The sequence below is a fragment of the Natator depressus genome, chromosome 9 (genome assembly GCF_965152275.1).
Source record: "Natator depressus isolate rNatDep1 chromosome 9, rNatDep2.hap1, whole genome shotgun sequence".
Taxonomy (NCBI): domain Eukaryota; kingdom Metazoa; phylum Chordata; order Testudines; family Cheloniidae; genus Natator; species Natator depressus.
Window position 1 is genome coordinate 41563485 of NC_134242.1, and position 18443 is coordinate 41581927.

Genomic DNA, 18443 nt, shown 5'->3' on the forward strand with positions numbered 1-18443 from the left:
CAGTTTTACATGATCATATTTCAGAGGGAAGAACTGAAGTTTAAGCCCACAACTCAAAATGTGGTATCTTACACACACCTCACCACACTTGCAACTTTCCAGTACCTATAAAGTTGTGTGTTGATTTCAGCTCTACCTATATATTGCTACCATATCCTGTCTTCTCTCTAGGGTGACCAGATAGCAACTGTGAAAAAACGGGACTGGGGTAGGGGGTAATAGGCGCCTATATAAGAAAAAGTCCCAAAAAACTGGACTGTCCCTTTAAAAATGGGACATCTCGTCACCCTACTTCTGCCGTGATTCCAGGATACAATACCAGTGCAAACACTGATTCACCAGCTTAGTAATGTTAGTCCTGGAAGTGATTTCCAGGGCTGTCACAACTCAGTGTTGACAAGTACTGTACAAGGGTACCGACAAGTAAATGTGGGCACTGGGAAACAAATCCACATAAGTCATTCAATCTTTCTATACCTCAGTTTCCCAGTTTGTAAAAGCAGATCACAGGGTTGTTTGTAAAGCTTTTTGTGGCCTTTGGTTAGAAGATGCTTTAGAAGTGAAAAGTATTATGTATAAGTAACGGCCTCTAGTTAAAGATTATGCTATGGGACCCTGCACTGTGTCTAGTACAGCTGCTTATCATGAGTCATTGAGCATTCAGCCTCAGACCTACTTACAGTTTACTCTTGGAAGGCCCAGAGAAGAAATTCAGTGCAGAAAACCTTTTCTTAAACAGACGCTCTCTCTTTTTCCTTCCGTGTTTCATATCACCTACGCTGTCATCTTTACTCTCCCTCTTTGCCTTCTGCCAGCTCATCTTAACTATAACAGCAACAATAAAACAAATGAGAGCAGGAGATGGCAGGTTCACAAATCTATGCTGCTATCACAAAACAACATGAGTAACAACGTACAATTGAATTATATAGACAAGTTTCTGTACTAACCTGTAGACGTTCCAGGAATGCAGCAGGTTTTGTGGAGTTCAGACAGCAGGCACTTTCCATCAGATGGAGCAAACACCTGCTTTGGAAAATCCTAAGGGAAGAAGAAGGGGTAAGTATGGCTATTCTTACTTAACTAAGCTATGGATAATAGGCATGGCTGTTAAGTAAGATAAATGTCTCCGTTCTAGGTGCTACCATGTACTATTAAACTAATTTCCAAAGAAATAGAAAGATGCTCACTTGATAAAAGCAAATAATAGGAGATAATAATCCTGTACAGAGAAGGGGAACAGCAAACTGATTTCTTGAGATGGAACTAACATAAAGCAACAGGCAGGGAAGGCACTTGGCCACTGCTTGAAAATAATTTCTTCTTTTTCCTGATAAAATATTTGATTAATCTTAATTTCCGCATTGTGCTGCTTCGTCTCCAAGCACTATCCCTGTGGCCTCTGTGATTAAATTAGTCTCTCTGCTCTACATTTGATATTCAGTAATTGCATTCACTTTTGGTTGATTGACTCACGTAGTAGGTTTGACTTGCTCCAAATTGCTGGGAAGCAGCTTCGGCCCATCCTGCCCATATGTTGTAGTTTGAAGTATTTCCCAATAATTGTTTTCTAAAATAAATCACACAACCCTAATTTTTAGAAATAAATGCAAAGGAGGTAGCATTCTATTGAGTTAGCGAGTGATCAGAAAATCCATCATGGCTGAGCTATGTATTTTCCTTAACTTTAGCCTTTGTATCCTCACATACAATAGTCCACAGCCCAGATCCTACAACAAGCTCCATGCCAGCACAGAGGTCTCTTGTGTACAGCTCTCCTTGCAGAATCAGGACCAATCTAGCTCTCACTTTTATTAATTCAGTTATAATTGTTTACCAAGAACACACTATGACATGTGTGAATGTGGAAAGTAGGAAGAACTCAGGAGTAGCAGAGCCACTCAGCCGTTAACCCCACTCTTGCGCTCAGTAGGCAGCTGCCCACATTTTTTAGCAGAGCAGAGGGAAGTCCCTCCCTTTCTGTGATTAATCTAGGGCATGGTGTGTTTTCTCTGTGCAGAGTGAACAGAGGTAAGCTGCGATGAAAGAGGTTGTGAATATCTCATTGAAATGCACAAGGAAACATTCTCTAAAAAAAAGTGCCCCAACATCAAGGAGAGAAGAAAGTTGCAGGTGTCAGACATTTACAGACCTCACAGGTCTCTCTATAGTTTTTAATGCTTTCCACAACCTACTTTAAATTCAAGGCCTGCCTGTTAAAAAAAAGACATGTTCTTCTGTAGTAGGGATACAGCAGTCTCAATCTGAAGCTTCCCTATTAAACCAGCTTTGAAGAGTAGACCATAATCTCCACCTAAGTGGCAGCAGCTGGAGAGGCAGGAATTTCCTCTACCTCTCAGTGGTGAGTTCAGAGCCCTGCAGATGAAGCTATTTTACTATTAATGCTAAAGTTAGGTAGCTTATTCGTTTTTCTCTTTAAACAGGAGTTGGAAGATCAGTGTAACATTAAGATTATCAATGTAAATGTATGGGAAAGTAGGTAATGAAAAGTGAAGCTACTCAAAATGGACCTGTTCTAAAGCCCATTGAAGTCAGTGGAAAGACTCCCAGTTCCAAAGTCTTTGGTCAGGCCCTATATATGGATTTTTTACAGGACTGGGCCCAGTAAGATTAAGTTGCCCATATTCTCTTTACTATCTGTACTCATTAGTCTAATGTAGCTAGTCCTTATAATAGAACTATTCTTGTCCTTACAGTTATGTATGTGATTATGTGCTGTGCTGAGCTTCTGTATGACTGAGCACTTATCTCTTTTCTTCCACCCCATTTATATTTCAGGGTCTTTTGCTTTCCATTGCTTTTAACACTCTAATTAATTGTCTGTGTGTTTTTACTGATGGCGTTTCTAATACACCAAAATAATGGCCAAGTATTCTTGGTTACCTCAGAGGCTCCCTCACACACACACACACAAATCTCCAAAATACCATTGTTAAAACAAAATTAAAAGCAATTAGAGCTCAGCACTTCAGCCTGCAAAGTGTCTCTAATATCTGGATCCTACTTAAAAAAAGCTAGGAGAAGACTAATAGTCTTCAGGTGGAACAACTACAGATTTTTGGGGACACAGACACAAAACAGCATTTCCAAGTAATTAAATGCTATAATTCTGTATTAGCTCTAAGTAATGGCAAGAAAGGCACGGTACCTTCAGAGCCTTGGAATGCTGTTTGATCATTGATACTGAGTGATTCCATCTGAAGGCTTTCTTCATAATTCCTGATATAGCTGCTTTGTTGGTTAAAGAGTGCTATCAAGCTATTAGGTTAGGGGGAATTAAGGACATCCAGCTCTGAACAGATGTATAATATTGCCTAAGGCCAAGTGACATGGACCAAACTGACAACTCTCTTCCATCTCTAGCTATTCTGGAGCAAAATGCCCGAGTGAACGGCTCTCTACTAGCACTACAAGACATGAGTGTGTGTTAAAGACTCCTCTCTCAGGGTGTATTTTATTAGACTGGTACCTTTGTTTCTACTTGTGTAGCCTGTGTGCTGCTAGTATGTCCATTAGTAAGTGGCCTTGACACGGCCATGTTTGTGCACGTGGCCTCAGCCCAGGAAAGAAATATTTATTTATCAGTTTAAAAACATTCCCAGACCAGTTTTACCGCTGCTGTTACCTAAGTATGATTTTACCCCAGCTTGGGAAGACTATCAGGATAGGAAGACAGAATACTACCCTACAGACACAGCCCATTTGCTTTTCCTCATGTATTCTCAGTAGGACTCAGAGGCCCCCAACAAGGTAGGAGCCCCACTGTGTTAGAAATTGCATGTATCCGTAGTGAGAGAGCATCACTGGTCCCAAAAAGCAATTCAAAGGGTAAGAAACAGGAAAGTATCCTCATCCCACTGAGGGACAGAGTGATGAAATTACTTGCCCAGCATCACAGGAACTCCCCCTTAACTGCACGATCATCCTTCCTCTCTAATCTAATACAAGACTTTATTTGAAACATATTGCAAAAAATCATCAAATAAGCTATTTGACCCACTCTTCTCATATACTTTCAGCCACCACAGGGTGTCTCTGCATCTCTTCCTAGAAAGACAAAAGCCTCTGATAGCCTGGCCCAGAGTAGCCAGGAATACCCCACCTTTGGACAGATGGCATGGGGGAAGGTAATATCTTTTATTGGACCAACTTCTATCTATTAGTGAGAGAGAGAAGCTTTCGAGCTACACCAAGCTCTTCCACCTTGGAACACAGAGTTCCAACCCTTCCAGTGTATTTGACACAATTTATGTTTTAAAAGCTAACAAAAAACCATCACCCACTTCTCTGTGGATTTTCGTCAGCAACAGAGAACTATGTCTGGTTTGAGAATGCTGTTACAATAGGCTCTGCTTCTCAGTGGGCAGCGAGAATTTATTTCCTTTAGTGGCTGAAGATGCTTGAAACCTGAAGATGTTTTGACAGGGTAGCTGCTTGTGGTTCATGAAACAAGGATGATCAGGTAACTGAAATCTAATCATGCCTCTCCCTTCATGTGAACTGCGCCATGCATCTCAGAGCAGAACTGACTTCTCAATGTCCATATTTACCAATGTCTATATACCAATGTCTTTGACGAAGCAATCAGTGTAGTAGCTTTGCCAGGATAATGGAGCTAAGTATTGCGCCACACGCCTTAGCAGATCTGTTCGAATGTCCTTAATATAGGTTTAAAGTAGTCTTTATTTGCAATGAAATGAAGCCAAAGGGCAAGAAAGTGATTTAGCAATTACCTGATACAGTCACCTCTGGACTTAATACCCACCTGCTGCTCCTGTGATCATTTTAGCTAGGGACTCCTCTGGGTGGTTGTTTTCTCTTTTTAAGGAACATGCTTTGTAATATATAATATTAAGAAAATGGGTTAATTGCTTTGGATTAAAACATGAACCATTCTGGACCTACGTCCAAATTCCAATGCAAACCTGAGCCTGCTTGAAGCTTTTAGATTTGGAAAAGGTTGACTAGCTTTTTTTCTGAATTGCTTTTCATTTTCTCTACATCCTGGTCTTCAAGACAGTGCCCAGCAGGGGTTTAAATACTGGGGCGTGGGGAAAACGAGGCTGTGACTGTTGGGTCCATTGCTATATGGATCCCCTGGCTGCAATACATGTGTAACATTTGGGCTAGGAGGATTTCATCCCCTCAGCTTCCTGGTAGGTCCCATGTACAAAGCACTGCTATGAGAGCAGGATTTGGCACTTAGGATCTAAGCAAATATCAGATGACCCCAAAGCTGGGCTTTTTCATAGCACTCTATTTCCCTTCGATTGGGTTCTGGTGTGTTTTATGCTCCCCAATCTATTTCTTTAGCTAACTATTATGGGGCATATATTGTTCCACTCACCAGGAAACAGTGCGGGGTTACAAACTGGCAGGGTTTAGCAGAATATGTGGGTAGATGGATGGGTGAAGACCTCTACCTCTGCTCACTAACTTGACATGAAAATGAGCCTTCGTGAGGTCCTGCATCTGAAACGCTTTCTTTGGAACTCACCACTGCCACCAGACTAACAAGATGCTTCTCCATACTACCAGCCCATCCATCTCTGAGGTCTAGATTCTCAAATACTCCGTTGTTTGTGCTGTTTAAAACTTTCCCTTACCCAGGCATAGATCTGTTCTGAGCCAGCTCCCACAAGAGTGAGTGGAAAGACTGGCTACATGGAGTGTTGGATAACACACCAACTAAAACAAAAATTCATGTCATGGGGAGACAGTGCTGGATTTACATTGGTTAAATGATCTCTCTGCACCATTTCATCCCTTTATCTGATTGCAGAGTGACCTGGATTTAAATGTTTTGTTGTGCTTTCTCTTCCAGAATGGGTTTCACTTGCATGGTCAGGAGGACAACCAAAGAGAGAAGCACTGACAAAGAGGAAAACACATTGGATTCAAGAAGGATTTTGGACTCCTCACAGTAGGGGGAGCAAAAAGAAGAAGGCATAAGAAATTGCACATGTGTGGAGGTAAGCAGACATTCTTCCCTGTATTTTGGCAAGCGCTGCGAGTCCTCTGCAGTCTGGCTTCATTGCTGCACCTGATCAGAAAAAAAATTGGTCCATCTAGTCTGGCATCCTGTCTCCAGTCAGGGCCAATCTTGGATGGTTCAGAGACAAATGCAATATTGTATTGGGGGAATTATCTTCCTGGCCTAGGTGATATTTATGCATACTCTCCCTCTCTTAATCCAACAGTGTTCACTTGCCAATTGGATTTTACACTCATAATTTAACTACAGACATAGAACAGTAGTGCTTCCATTGTTTAAGGAAAAAGATATAAAGGATTCTTTAAAAAAATTCAAAGATGGAAATACTTTTAATTTCCATGCACTACACAGCTGAGAATAAATGCCCTATTATTAGATCTAGAGGAGTCAGGATGCAGACAGCTGGGGGAGGGAGGGTGAGTTCCATTTATATTAGTCACTCTAGGACTTTATTCTGCCCTGAATTACAGAGGGTGTGCATCTGTGGATTTCCTCTACTTCCTACTGTGTGATGTGAGGTGCAGGCATGCTCAGTAGCTTATGCCTACCACTCCTATCTCAGTAACAGTGCCTACAATACTAAGAGACTGGTTGCATCAGAAGCAGAGCTGGAAAGCCATCTTTGCTAGCTGCTGAGAGTGAGAGAAACAGCTGAACCTTAGGACATCCACAGACTGTCTGACCGAAAACAATGTGAGTATCCCTTGTCATAGGAGTTTAATGAAAATGAGCTGCAGTCTGAGAATGAAGGTTTAGTATGTCTGGAGGGAAGGAGTTTGGCTAAAGCAGCATCAAAGCACTGTCCATCAGGTGTGGTGCTGAAACTCTGAATACTCAGCTGTGAATGGGCGTGTTTCTTACTTCACAAAGAAATGATAGCAGCATGGCTTTAAGCTGACTGAGATCCCTTTTGAAGCAAGGCTGGGCTCTGGGATTGTGTATTGTGATTTGTCACAGATTCAGTTTCATATCTGTGAATATCTGTTTACAATTATATTCCCCTAAATGCTCGCTATACGGAAGCGCAATACTGTGGCTGGAAAGTTCACTGCTGTTTCTGATATATGAAAAGTTGCTTTTTTGGGTTCTGGAGAAATGGCCAAGTAGTATGCTGTTGTTTTCAAAACCAAGTACAAATTAACTCTTACTATGAATGTATCTTTTTATGTTTAATTTTATGTGGTGTGTGGGTGCGGTGAAAGGCTGGCTATGTGAATAAGGCATCTGAAGCTACTTTAACATTGGTGTGGCTGGCTGTCACATGAAAACTACATGGCATCTGTATGAATCAGTGTCAGACTCTGAGGAGCATTTGCTGGGTGTGAGACCTCTTTTGTGTATTTTAGAGATCCAAAGTTTGTGTAAGACACTGTCAAAGTCTAATCAGTCTGCTGTGGCTCTTAAACGATGGGAACTCTGCTATGGCTGGCTGTGCAGTTTTTCCAGTTGTTGGACAGCAGTGAAGAGAATTACTAACATGCTTCCAATTCAAAATAGTGCTGACACCAACCAGTCAAAATGCTGGGCCAAATCCTCAGTTAGTATAAATCAGCACAGTTCTGTACATCACAATGGAACAATGCTGATTTATACCAGCTGAGGATCTGGACCTTTGTCCTCACTATCTGGTGCAATATGATAATATATTAGATATAAAATAATTTCAACTCAATTGTATTCAGCATCCATCTGTTTCTGTGCAGCAGTAGATGACACTAACCCATCAGTTCAGAATTATTTTATTACACCTTTAAATAGCTGTCCATGTCTTTAGCTGTGGTTTAAATGACAGCATTAATTTGCTCTTTTAGACAACAGTAAAACCTATGTAGTTAATAGTTACTCTGGAAAAACATTGGTGTAAATGAGAATCTGACCCGTGTAGTTTAGATAACTAGATTCTGAAATGCATCCTTTGATAACAGCCTATAACAATCTACAAGGGGAAAAGAAATGTGATGATAGAGGGCATTTCAAACAAGAAGACAAAGGTATAACAAGATCCAGTGGCTGGACGTTGAAGCTGAACAGGTTTAGCCTCGAAATAAGGTGCGAATTTTTAACAATGATGGTAATTTACTGTTGGAACAGCTTACCTAGGGTTGTGGTGGATTCTCCATCACCAGCAATTTTTTAATCAAGATTGGATGTTTTTCTAAAGGATCTGCTCTAATTCAAACAGGGATTAATTCAGGGGAGTTCTATGACTTGTATTCTACAGAGGGTCAGACCAAATTATCACAATTGTCCTATCTTGCCTTATAATCTATGAATCTATTAACATGATTGCATAAATGTTCATTTATGACCAGTCGGTGCAAACCAGCTGCAAACATCTCAGAAGTCTAAAAAAGTCAAATAATTCTAATCCTATATAACATAAGCAGGGGGGGAAACATAGGGCCAGATCCTCAGATGGATCCTACTGGTATAGAAGTGAATGGAGCTATGCTGATTATTGTAAATAAAAAGTTGTGTCCTATTGTAAACTATTTCAATACCAAATTTTTAAAAATCCATTCTGAGATCTAGAATTTTTTTTCATTTGCTTATTCACCTATTAAAATATCAGAAAACAAGCTTTTGTCTACAACATCCAGAATGTCTCCAAGCCAAGGAATTGCTTTCTGAAAAATGCCTTGGCTTAATGTGCACCCCTAAACTTCTCCAAACGGTTCGGAGTTTGCCAGCTCATGGTGTGCTGTTGGTGCTGTTGCCTACTTGTGTCTATATCAGGAGTCAGAGGATGCTGTCAAATACTTTGATCGGTATGTGAGCTGTTCTTCGATGATTAATGCAACAGTTCCCTGCTGCAGAATGATCATCTAAACTATTCAAACAAGAAACAGTTTTTCATACTATCTTTGGCTTACTAGTGTGGATTCATAACACATTTTTTAATTAAAAACAGAAAGGTTGATTCAATATTGGTATGCCTGGGTCTTTTATAGAAAAGCTTGCATAAGTTTCTTTGTTGATCTAGGGAAAAACAGAAACCATTTTTTTTTTTTGGTGGGATAATCTTTCAACACACTAATCGTACAAAGCCAGGATAAATAAGCAACATACTATTATGCAGATATTGATGTATTCAGTTGATTTCTGTTTCTCTATTAAATGGACGTACAGAAAAGGAATTTAAAACTCCTTGATGAATGTCACCACTATCCAACTTTGAGTTGTTGATGAATGCCACAAGGTAAAAGTGTGCTAACTAACAACCTATAGCAACAACTAATGGTGTTCATCAACTTGCGACAGTTTATTGCTAGTGAACACCAAATACCAGGAAATGATTTCTTTTCATCTTGTTGTAGAGCACCATAAACATCCATAACACTTCAGACACTTGTAAGAAGACAAAGAGATGGCTCCTGAGGGCTTGTCTTCACATACAGCTTTAGTGAAGATGCTACTATGCTGATGGGAGAGCTACTCCCGTTGGTGTCGTTAATCCACCTCCCCAAGGGGGTAGCTCTGTCGATGGGAGAAGTTCTCCTAGCAACATAGCGATGGCTACACAGGGGGTTAGGTCAGTTATAACTACTGTGGATTTTTCACACCCTTGAGCAATGTAGTTAGACTGATATATGTCTAGTGTACAACTGGGTTCAGTGACTTCAGTAGAGCTATGCTGACTTACACCAGCTGGGAATCTGGCCTCATGTGAGATTACCATCTGAGTGGTACAATACAAATGATAAAGAAGCAGGCTCAAAAGTGGGAGCAAACCTTATTGAGGAGAGGGTCAGTACTGAGAAGTTAAATGAAAGAAGCAGGTTTAAAAGGAGGGATTTGAAGGAAGAGCAGGACTCGCTTCTTGCTTGAGAAGAGGGGGATACTGTTCCAAGCATAAGGGTAAGAAGTGAACTGAGATTGGGCAGGGGAGGGGTTTGAGTGTTACCTCTTGGGGGTTGTTTCAAGTAGAAGGAGAAAATGATGATGGCATCAGGTATGTCTTTGATGCAACTCTGTTTATATACAAAGAATGAACAAACAGGAGGCAGTTTGTTTGCTCACAGTTCCAAGCCTCTCTCCAATGAGCACCCTGGCCAAAAAGCTCTCTCACAGTGTGACACTGCTGATGGGCTCATGGGTGAGGAGCTTGAAAAATTGCTGTACATTTCTCTGTTTTACTGTGGCAATTGGGAGAACAGCTTTGTTATGAGGGTTCTATGGGCTATTCTATATGTACATGAATAAATTATACCCAGAGGTGGTATTTTGAAGTGGACACTGAGAGGGAGACTGTTCTTTTTATGGTTGGACTGAGGAGAAACTGAGTCAGATGCATGTGTGGTGCCATGGCCTGCTGCAGGGGGACATCCCAGTCTGGCTGCCTTCTTATGCTCTCTCTCTCTTAGCTTTCTCTCAGGTTCATGTTATAAGGGCTTCTCCTGCTGTTTCCTGGGCTTTTCACTCATCTGGCTGTTTCTGACTCAAACATGCACATACAGCAGCAATAACAATCAGTCCCAAGACCCTGTGTTTGTGTTCAGTCAAGTCCTTTGGTGGTGGCTTCCAGCTATCACTAACCAAAAGGGCATTTAATTGCACACTCATTTAGCCTGAATGGAAGGCAGACAGCGTGCCCAACAATTTCACTGAGCTTTGTGATCACCCATAGATCAAAGCCAAGCTTGCTAGATGTCTGTCACGCAGCCTCCAGGAGAGAGCACTGGGTAAGAGAAAATGCAGGTGGACAGGGCCGGCCCACAACATTTTGGCACCTGAGGCGGGGAGCTCAAATGACCCTTCGCTTGGGCCAAAACTTTGAAAGGTCTCAATTCTGCCTTCTTCCTGTTCTACTCCTCTCATGGTACTGCTCTGCTACCTACCCCAATAAAGGAGAGCTAACAACTTAAAATGCATTGTTCAAAAATTTTAAGTAACACTTAACTTTCAAACGCCTGAACAGCAAATGTAACTTTTCTTGTCTGCATTGTAAACACTGGCATTTTTATCTTTTTGAATAATCAACCTTCTTGGCTGCAAAGATTTGAACTGTTTCCTGCTGAAGGTCCACAGTCTGGGCAAGCTTATGCTCTATTGAGATGATTGCAAGGCCAACCAGCCTGTCCTGTGTCACTGGGGAGCAAAGATGTGTTTTTATTAACTTCAGCTTGGAGAAGCTGCGTTCTCCGCTGGCAACCGTTACAGGAAGCGTTAGAAGTATGCGCAGAGAAACAAAAGCATTGGGAAAGAGGGTGGTCATCTTATTTGTGCACATATGTTCCAGAACAGCCTTTGGAGTTGATCCAGCTGAAACATATCTTGAAAGGGCTTTCAGTTCATCACCTAAATCACTCGCATCAATATTGCACATGTCATCATGTGTCACCATGTGGTGACTGCAAGCTCTGGGGCCATTTGAAGAGCTGTATTATTTGAATGGGCTTAACTCCATCTGGCTTAGGAGCAGCTCCCTTTTCTATCTGCTCTTTTATCCAGGCAGTGGAGCCACTGAATGAACAGATTTGAAGAAGTGGATGTTGTAAAGCAGGTGGGTTCTGTAAAATATCATGTAACTTAATGGAACCGTGAAGAAGGGCTACCCCAGTGCTTGTGGAACTAGTAGTGAGATGGAGAGACAGCACATCCAGAAAGAGGAACAAGGTGGTGACCGCCCCCTCCTCCGCCAATGATTTTTGAATTACTGTAGAAGCAAATGTATGTTATCCCTGTAGCTGTCCTGTGGATCCAACTCAACCCTGACTAGGAGACAGCAATTCTAGGAGTGAGAGAATATTGTCTTCAGGCCCAGTTGGTACTTGACTGTAGCATTCATGCAGGGTTCATGCACTTGGCAACATTCAGGGCACACCCGGAGTGTTGTGTCGGAGCAGTGCACACACGGCTCCTCTCAAGGGCATGAACCTTGGAATCTCGCCCAGATGACATAAACCGTGGGAAGCCTCCCAGGACTGGGCTCAAGGCCTGAGAGCAAGGAATGCGGTAGATAGAAATTGGTAAATAAGAATATTATACAAAGCCAGTGTATTCCTTTTATCTGTTGGAGTATGTAATGCGCGGGGGGAGAGAGAGAAATAAAGGAGAGGGTGGAAAAGCTGACAGGCAGACCAGCCCGTCGGCAGACCAGCCTGCTTCCTTGCTTAAAGCCTTGTCCTGTCTTGTATTTGAACCGCAACACTTGACCTTCCTGAGACTCATCACAGTTGTCAATTAGCCCCAATTAACAGAGATTTTCTCCTTAATGTTGTGGTTGCTTTTCCCCTGGTGCCTGTATGGAGCCCGCCAAGCTCTTTTCACATAACCCATTGAACAAGCACAAGATGATGGCCACCTTAGAAAAGCTAACTACTCAGTTCTGGCAACCATATGTTTTCTGCACACAGTAGTAATTTACTGAGAGATCTGACTGTACATTTAAAACTGTTTTGTTATTTGCAATTACATCATCACTTCTGTACTGGATGAAATAATTAGAATGGACTTCATCACTCTAATATTCCTGTCCAAATAATTGGAAATATTTGAACAAGTTTCTCACTTTTTCCAGATGCAATATTTAAAGGAAAATATGTGGGAAAGAGGTGTCTTTTTTTTAGTCTCAACCAAACAAGGCGGAAATCTGGTTTACAGATTGTATGCTAATGAAAGCAACAGACTTACTCTGCCAGAATCAAACAGAAGCATCACTGAGGCATCACTGAGTGAATTCTTCTGGAAAGCATTGAGATTCTCTATGACTATGTTTTGGGAGGTCAGAAGGGCATTATTTCAAGAAACATCTCTGAACTTTTAAATATAAATGGCACCTTTGAATGCATTCTAATGTGTTGCAGTATCTTATAACATAGGCCAGTTAGCCCAGTGGATTTATGCACTAACCCTGCATAGCTGTATAGCTGGGTTCAAATCTCTATATTGTCTTGAGCTAGGCCATGTCTACACTATGGTGCCGTGCTGTGGTCAGCACACAGGGAGAACACACACATGCAGCCAAACATCTAACAAACTCTAGATAATCTCCTTCTAACTGGCTAAAAGCCCCCATCTCACTGAATTACTGGGGTTTGCTTGTTTCGAAGCCTCTGTTTGCAGTGGGAATACAGCACTGTCTCACTAATGGGGAGTGCAGGCGTTTCATACAGCAGTAACCATGCATGTGCAAGGGGGAAAGTGACAAAGGAGAAGAAAATCTTAGTGATGCCAAATGCTGCAAACTGAAATAGGCAGGAATTGCTTCAAGAGGTGGGTGCATTTCAGCAGGCAGAGAGAAGGGTGGTAGCCACTTGGACAATGGTTCAAAGTAAGCACTGCAGCAGTGTGGAGCCTCAGCAGGGGAGCGTTTTGGCACAAATCACTGGGCAAGCAAGTGCCACAACTCCAAAGGGAGCAAAGAAAGAGGGATCCCTAAGAGACCGAACCCCATATGAGCTCCGTAGTGCACAGAGGAGTCCATCCACTGTTACACCCCTCCACATGGTGCAGCTTACTCCACTTGATGTGGGCTGTTGCAGAGAAGAGAGGATGAGGCCATAACCCCGCTTCTTACCTACCCCTTCAGGGCCTCAGAAAATCAAGTGAGGGGGCAGAGTGACTGCAACTATGTCTGGCAGGCCAGATTTTTAAGTGCTCAGCACCCCACAGTTCCCACTGTGATACTTGTGGCTTAATTTTCAAAAGAACTCAACATCCAGTGTACACCTAACATGCCGAACTCTTTGGAAAATCTCACCATTGATTTAGCTGTCTAAATGAGAGAGGAGCTATAGATGTGTAGGGAGCAGGGGGCATGACGATATAGCTCCTTAGGTCTCCCCACAACTCCTGTGCATCCACAAAAGGGCTAGGCAGGATCTGGTCCTGCAGAAGGACTCAGGGGGAAGCCAACAAAATCCAGAAAGACCAAATTGCCCTAGTATACATTGAAATATTGAGTTGCACAGTGTGCATAAATTCCAGCTTTTTATAAATACATAGACTCAGTAATGATTTCCTAGAAATAACTAATTAATTGTGCCTAGAACCACTTATTCTCTACTTCCAAAGGTTAATGGATAGAAATTCCATTTATTCACTTACATTCAAATACTAAAATAACTGTTCTTTCTGACTCTGGCCTTAGACAGGGAAGGGCCTTAATTATTGCATGCTACAGCTGGGCAAAGGCAATGCTGTGTACAAGTATTTGCCCTATCTGCTACCACAACCCATCTCTGTGTGCCATTTAATGCATGAAAAGGCTGCAAACATGGACAAAAATCTTTTGCCCATAACATTTGAAGTTTCACAAATGTAGTTCTAGGGTTGGGTTTTTATTGCTGACTTCTGTCACAGACTCAGTTCAGAGTCTGGCTTAGCACAGAGGTCGGCACTGAACATTTCTGTTACCTCTCTGTGGGAAAAAGAGGTCAAAAAAGTAGTAGTTAAAAATGTGGGGGGGGGTTTTTTTTTTTTTTTAAGTGCTGTTTGGAGGCTGGTCTGTGGGAAAGCTGCCTGCATTTGCTGCTAGATTGGCTGTGGTGTTATACCAATAAAATAAAAACCAGCAGGATCTTATCAAAGGGGATACGGCAAAATGCCACATTTATTGTGAATACAGAAAGAATCATAGTAAGCAGTTAGTTATAGCTATAACATTCCATTCAATTTCATATTTATTCACACATTCATTCATACACACACATACACACACACACACACACACACGTTCTGCAAGGTTGTTATCATAGTTACCAGCCTTAGAGTTGCTCATGCCAAGCCACTGGCCAGGTGGCCTGGACATGAGGAGGGAGCAGGGCCTCGTCAGATGCACATCTGATGCTCCTGGAAGTTGGTTTGCAGAATCAGACCCCAAAGTTCTCACTTTCTAGAATCCATTTTTATAGGAATTTCTTCCTATGCCAGTCTATGGGAATTGCTTCATCATGCTGTTGCTGAATCAATCAGCAGATGGCACATTCCTGACGGCTCCGTGCTGCCAGATGTTATCTTGTTCTTCGGTTCTCCCATCCGAGGCTGTTGGGTGGATTCCAGTCTGCCCTCTGGAGGTCCTCTGGTTATTTCCACTTGACGCCTTCTTCGGCCGATCGACACTGGATTCTTAGGCTGGCACCTCCCTGATCATTCATTTATTATCCACACTAAGCGTCCGTCCACATACATCCTCTATCTCTATTTTAATCACAATTGTTAACAAAGCGAGATAAATACAAAAAAAGGGCAGGGAGTCTTTGTGTGCTGTTTCTGTTGTTAAAAAGTATCACTTTGAGTCTCTCTCTGTGTGAGTAGTTGTTGTTACAAAGTATTGCTTTGAGAACAGACTCTGTTCTAGGATGTACTAACACAATTAGCAGCTTGCAAGTTTCACACAGAGCGGGAGAGAAACAGTAAAAACAAGAGACCAAAAACCAAGAGACCTCTTAATTAGTAATGCCCTGGAATTTAAACTATGGGGAATCAAACTCGTTTATGATTTTAATACAGAACTTCTTTAATATGATCCAACATAATAATCTGTGGGATTTTCTTTCTCTCCTTTGAATACTTTGGCAGCATCCAGCCCCGGCACTTTACAAAGTCACAAACAAGTCTGGGGGTGGGGGACCAAAGGGGAAATCCCACTCGAGGCCAGGATTTAGACAGACACACACAGAAAGCAAACTAATCACCTAAACCTGTAAGGTGCTGAAAACCTACTGGCACTGACTTCAGTTAGCATTGACAGTGCTGAGCACCTCAATGGAGGTAGCTCAACATCTTTCAAGATGAGGTCTAATGTAGTATAAGTCTCCTACAGACACAAAGTACATGGACCTACCCATTGTTAAAAGGTGGAAAGAATAATACACGAGTACGTATCAAGAACTAGAAATACTAGTGAATAAACACAACTATGACGTAGCTGGCATCACAGAGACTTGGTGGGATAATACAAATTACTGGAATAGTCATATAGAACTATTCCAGTCAGTTGTATTATCCCACCAAGTCTGTGTGATGCCAACTCTGTCATAGTGCAGCTTGCTCAGAAAGGACAGGCAGGGAAAAAAGGGCGGGCGTTGCCTTGTATATCAAAGATGTATACACTTGCACTGAGGTTGGAAATAGGAGACAGAATTGTTGAAAGTCTCTGATAATAGGGGTAAAAAACAAGGGTGATGTCATGGTATGGGCCTACTACAGACCACCTAACCAGGAAGAAGGGATGAATGAGGTTTTTTTAAACAACTAACAAAATCATCCAAAGCACAGGACTTGGTGGTGATGAGGGACTGCAGCTACCCAGACATCAGTTGGGAAAATAATACAGCATGGCACAGACTATTCAACAAGTTTTTGGAATGCACTGGAGACAATATTTTTATTTTAGAAGGTGGAGAAAGCAACTAGGTGAGAGACTGTTCTAGATTTGACTTTAACAAAATGGGAGGAACTGACTGAGAATTTGAAAGTGGAAGGCAGCTTGGGTGAAAGTGGTCATGAAATGATATTGTTCATGATTCTGAAGAATGGTAGGAGAGAAAACAGCAGAATAAACATAATGGATTTCAAGAGAGTAGACTTTACAAAACTCAAAGTTAGAAAGTAAGATCCAATGGGAAGCAAGTCTAAGGGGAAAAACAGTTTTGAGAGAATTGGCAATTTTTCAAAGAGACATTATTAAGGACATAAAAGCAAACTATCCCACTGTGTAGGAAAGATAGGAAGTATGGCAAGAGACCATTGTGGCTTATTCAGGAGATCTTCAATCATCTGAAACTCAAAAAAGAGTGGACACTAGGTCAAAAAAGTGGACACTAGGTCAAATTACAAAGGATGAATATTAAAAGAACAACACCAGCATGTGGGGACAAAATTTGAAAGGCCAAGGTGCAAAATGAGATTAAACTAGCTAGAGTCATAAAGGGTAACAAGAAATATATACAAACAACTATATTAGAAGCAAGAGGAAGACAAAAGACAGTGTAGGCCCATTATTCAATCTGGAGGGGCAATAATGGAAAATGTGGAAATGGCAGACATGCACAATGACTCTTTTGTTTCAGCTTTCACCAAGAATACTCAAAAGGGCTAACTGAGGAGATATCTGAGCCATTAGCCATTTTCAAAAAACTCATGGAAGATGGGAGAGGTTCCAGAGAACTGGAAGAGAGCAAATGTAGTGCCAATCTATAAAAAAGGGAATAAGGACAACTTGGAGAATTACAAACCAGTCAGCTTTCAGTACCCAGAAAGATAATGGAGCAAACAATCAACTTGCAAACAACTAGAAGATAATAAGGTGGTAAGTAACAGTCAGCATGGATTTGTCAAGAACAAATCATGTCAAACCAACCTAACAGCTTCATTTGACAGAATAACAACTCTTGTGGCTAGGGACAAAGCAGTAATGTGGTATATCTTGACTTTTGTAAGGCTTTGAATACTGTCTCTCATAACCGTCTCATCCACAAACTGGGGAAATATAGCCTACTTGGCACTACTATACATGGGTTCACAACTGGTTGGAAAACCATTCCCAGAGAGTAGTTATCAATGGTTTGCAGTCAAGCTGGAAGGACATATTGAATACAGTCCCTCAGGAATCAGTCCTGGGTCCAGTTCTGTTCAATATCTTCTTAAATGATTTAGATTGGGGTACCCAACCTACGACCTGTGGGCTGTACACAGCCCACCAGAGCATTTCATAAGGCCCACAGTCTACTTCAACACAATATACAAATGGCCAGTTCATTAGCACTTTATCATTGTGTTTACATCATTTTAGTTTACACAAGTGTGTAAATAGACAATAGTGTACATAGATTGTTTCTGTCTAAATAATACAAAACAAGCTGAACTTAAAGTCACCTATATTGATTTATATTTTAAATCTTATTAAAATAGGTAGAATCTGTTTGGTCTACAGAAGTTTGTGCTTCGGTTTATTTGGCCCTCCTGTATAGTAAGGTTGGGCACCACTGATTTAGATAACAGTATAGAGAGTACATTTATAAAGTTTGCAGACGATACCAAGCTGGGAGAGGTTGCAAGGGCTTTGGAGGATAGGATTAAAATTCAAAATGATCTGGACAAACTGGAGAAATGGTCTGAACTAAATAGGATGAAGTTCAATAAGGACAAATGCAAAGTACTCCACTTAGGAAGGAACAATCAGTTTCACACACAAAAATGGGAAATGACTGCCTAGGAAGGAGCACTGTAAAAGGGGATCTGGGGTCCATAGTGAATCACAAGCTAAACATGAGTCCACAGTGTAACCCTGTTTAAAAAAAAAGCGAATATCATTCTGGGACATATTAGCAGAAGTATTGAAAGCAAGACATGAAGAAGTCATTCTTCCTCTCTACTCTGTTTTGATAAAGCCTCAGTTGGAATATTGTGTCCAGTTCTGGGCACCACATTTCAGGAAAGATGTGGACAAACTCAATTATCCAGAGGAGAGCAACAAAAATGA

General features: G+C 41.4%; 1 protein-coding gene across 1 annotated transcript in view; it reads left to right on the top strand.

The window, feature by feature from the left end:
- Positions 1-6485: 6485 nt before the first annotated feature.
- Positions 6486-18443, top strand: part of LOC141994024 (vesicle-associated membrane protein 1-like) — a 92828-nt gene continuing 80870 nt past the window's right edge. The window contains exon 1 of the mRNA XM_074963973.1: positions 6486-6709. Coding sequence (XP_074820074.1) covers positions 6708-6709 — 2 coding nt within the window. The 5' untranslated portion in view covers positions 6486-6707. The remainder of the gene's footprint in view (positions 6710-18443) is intronic.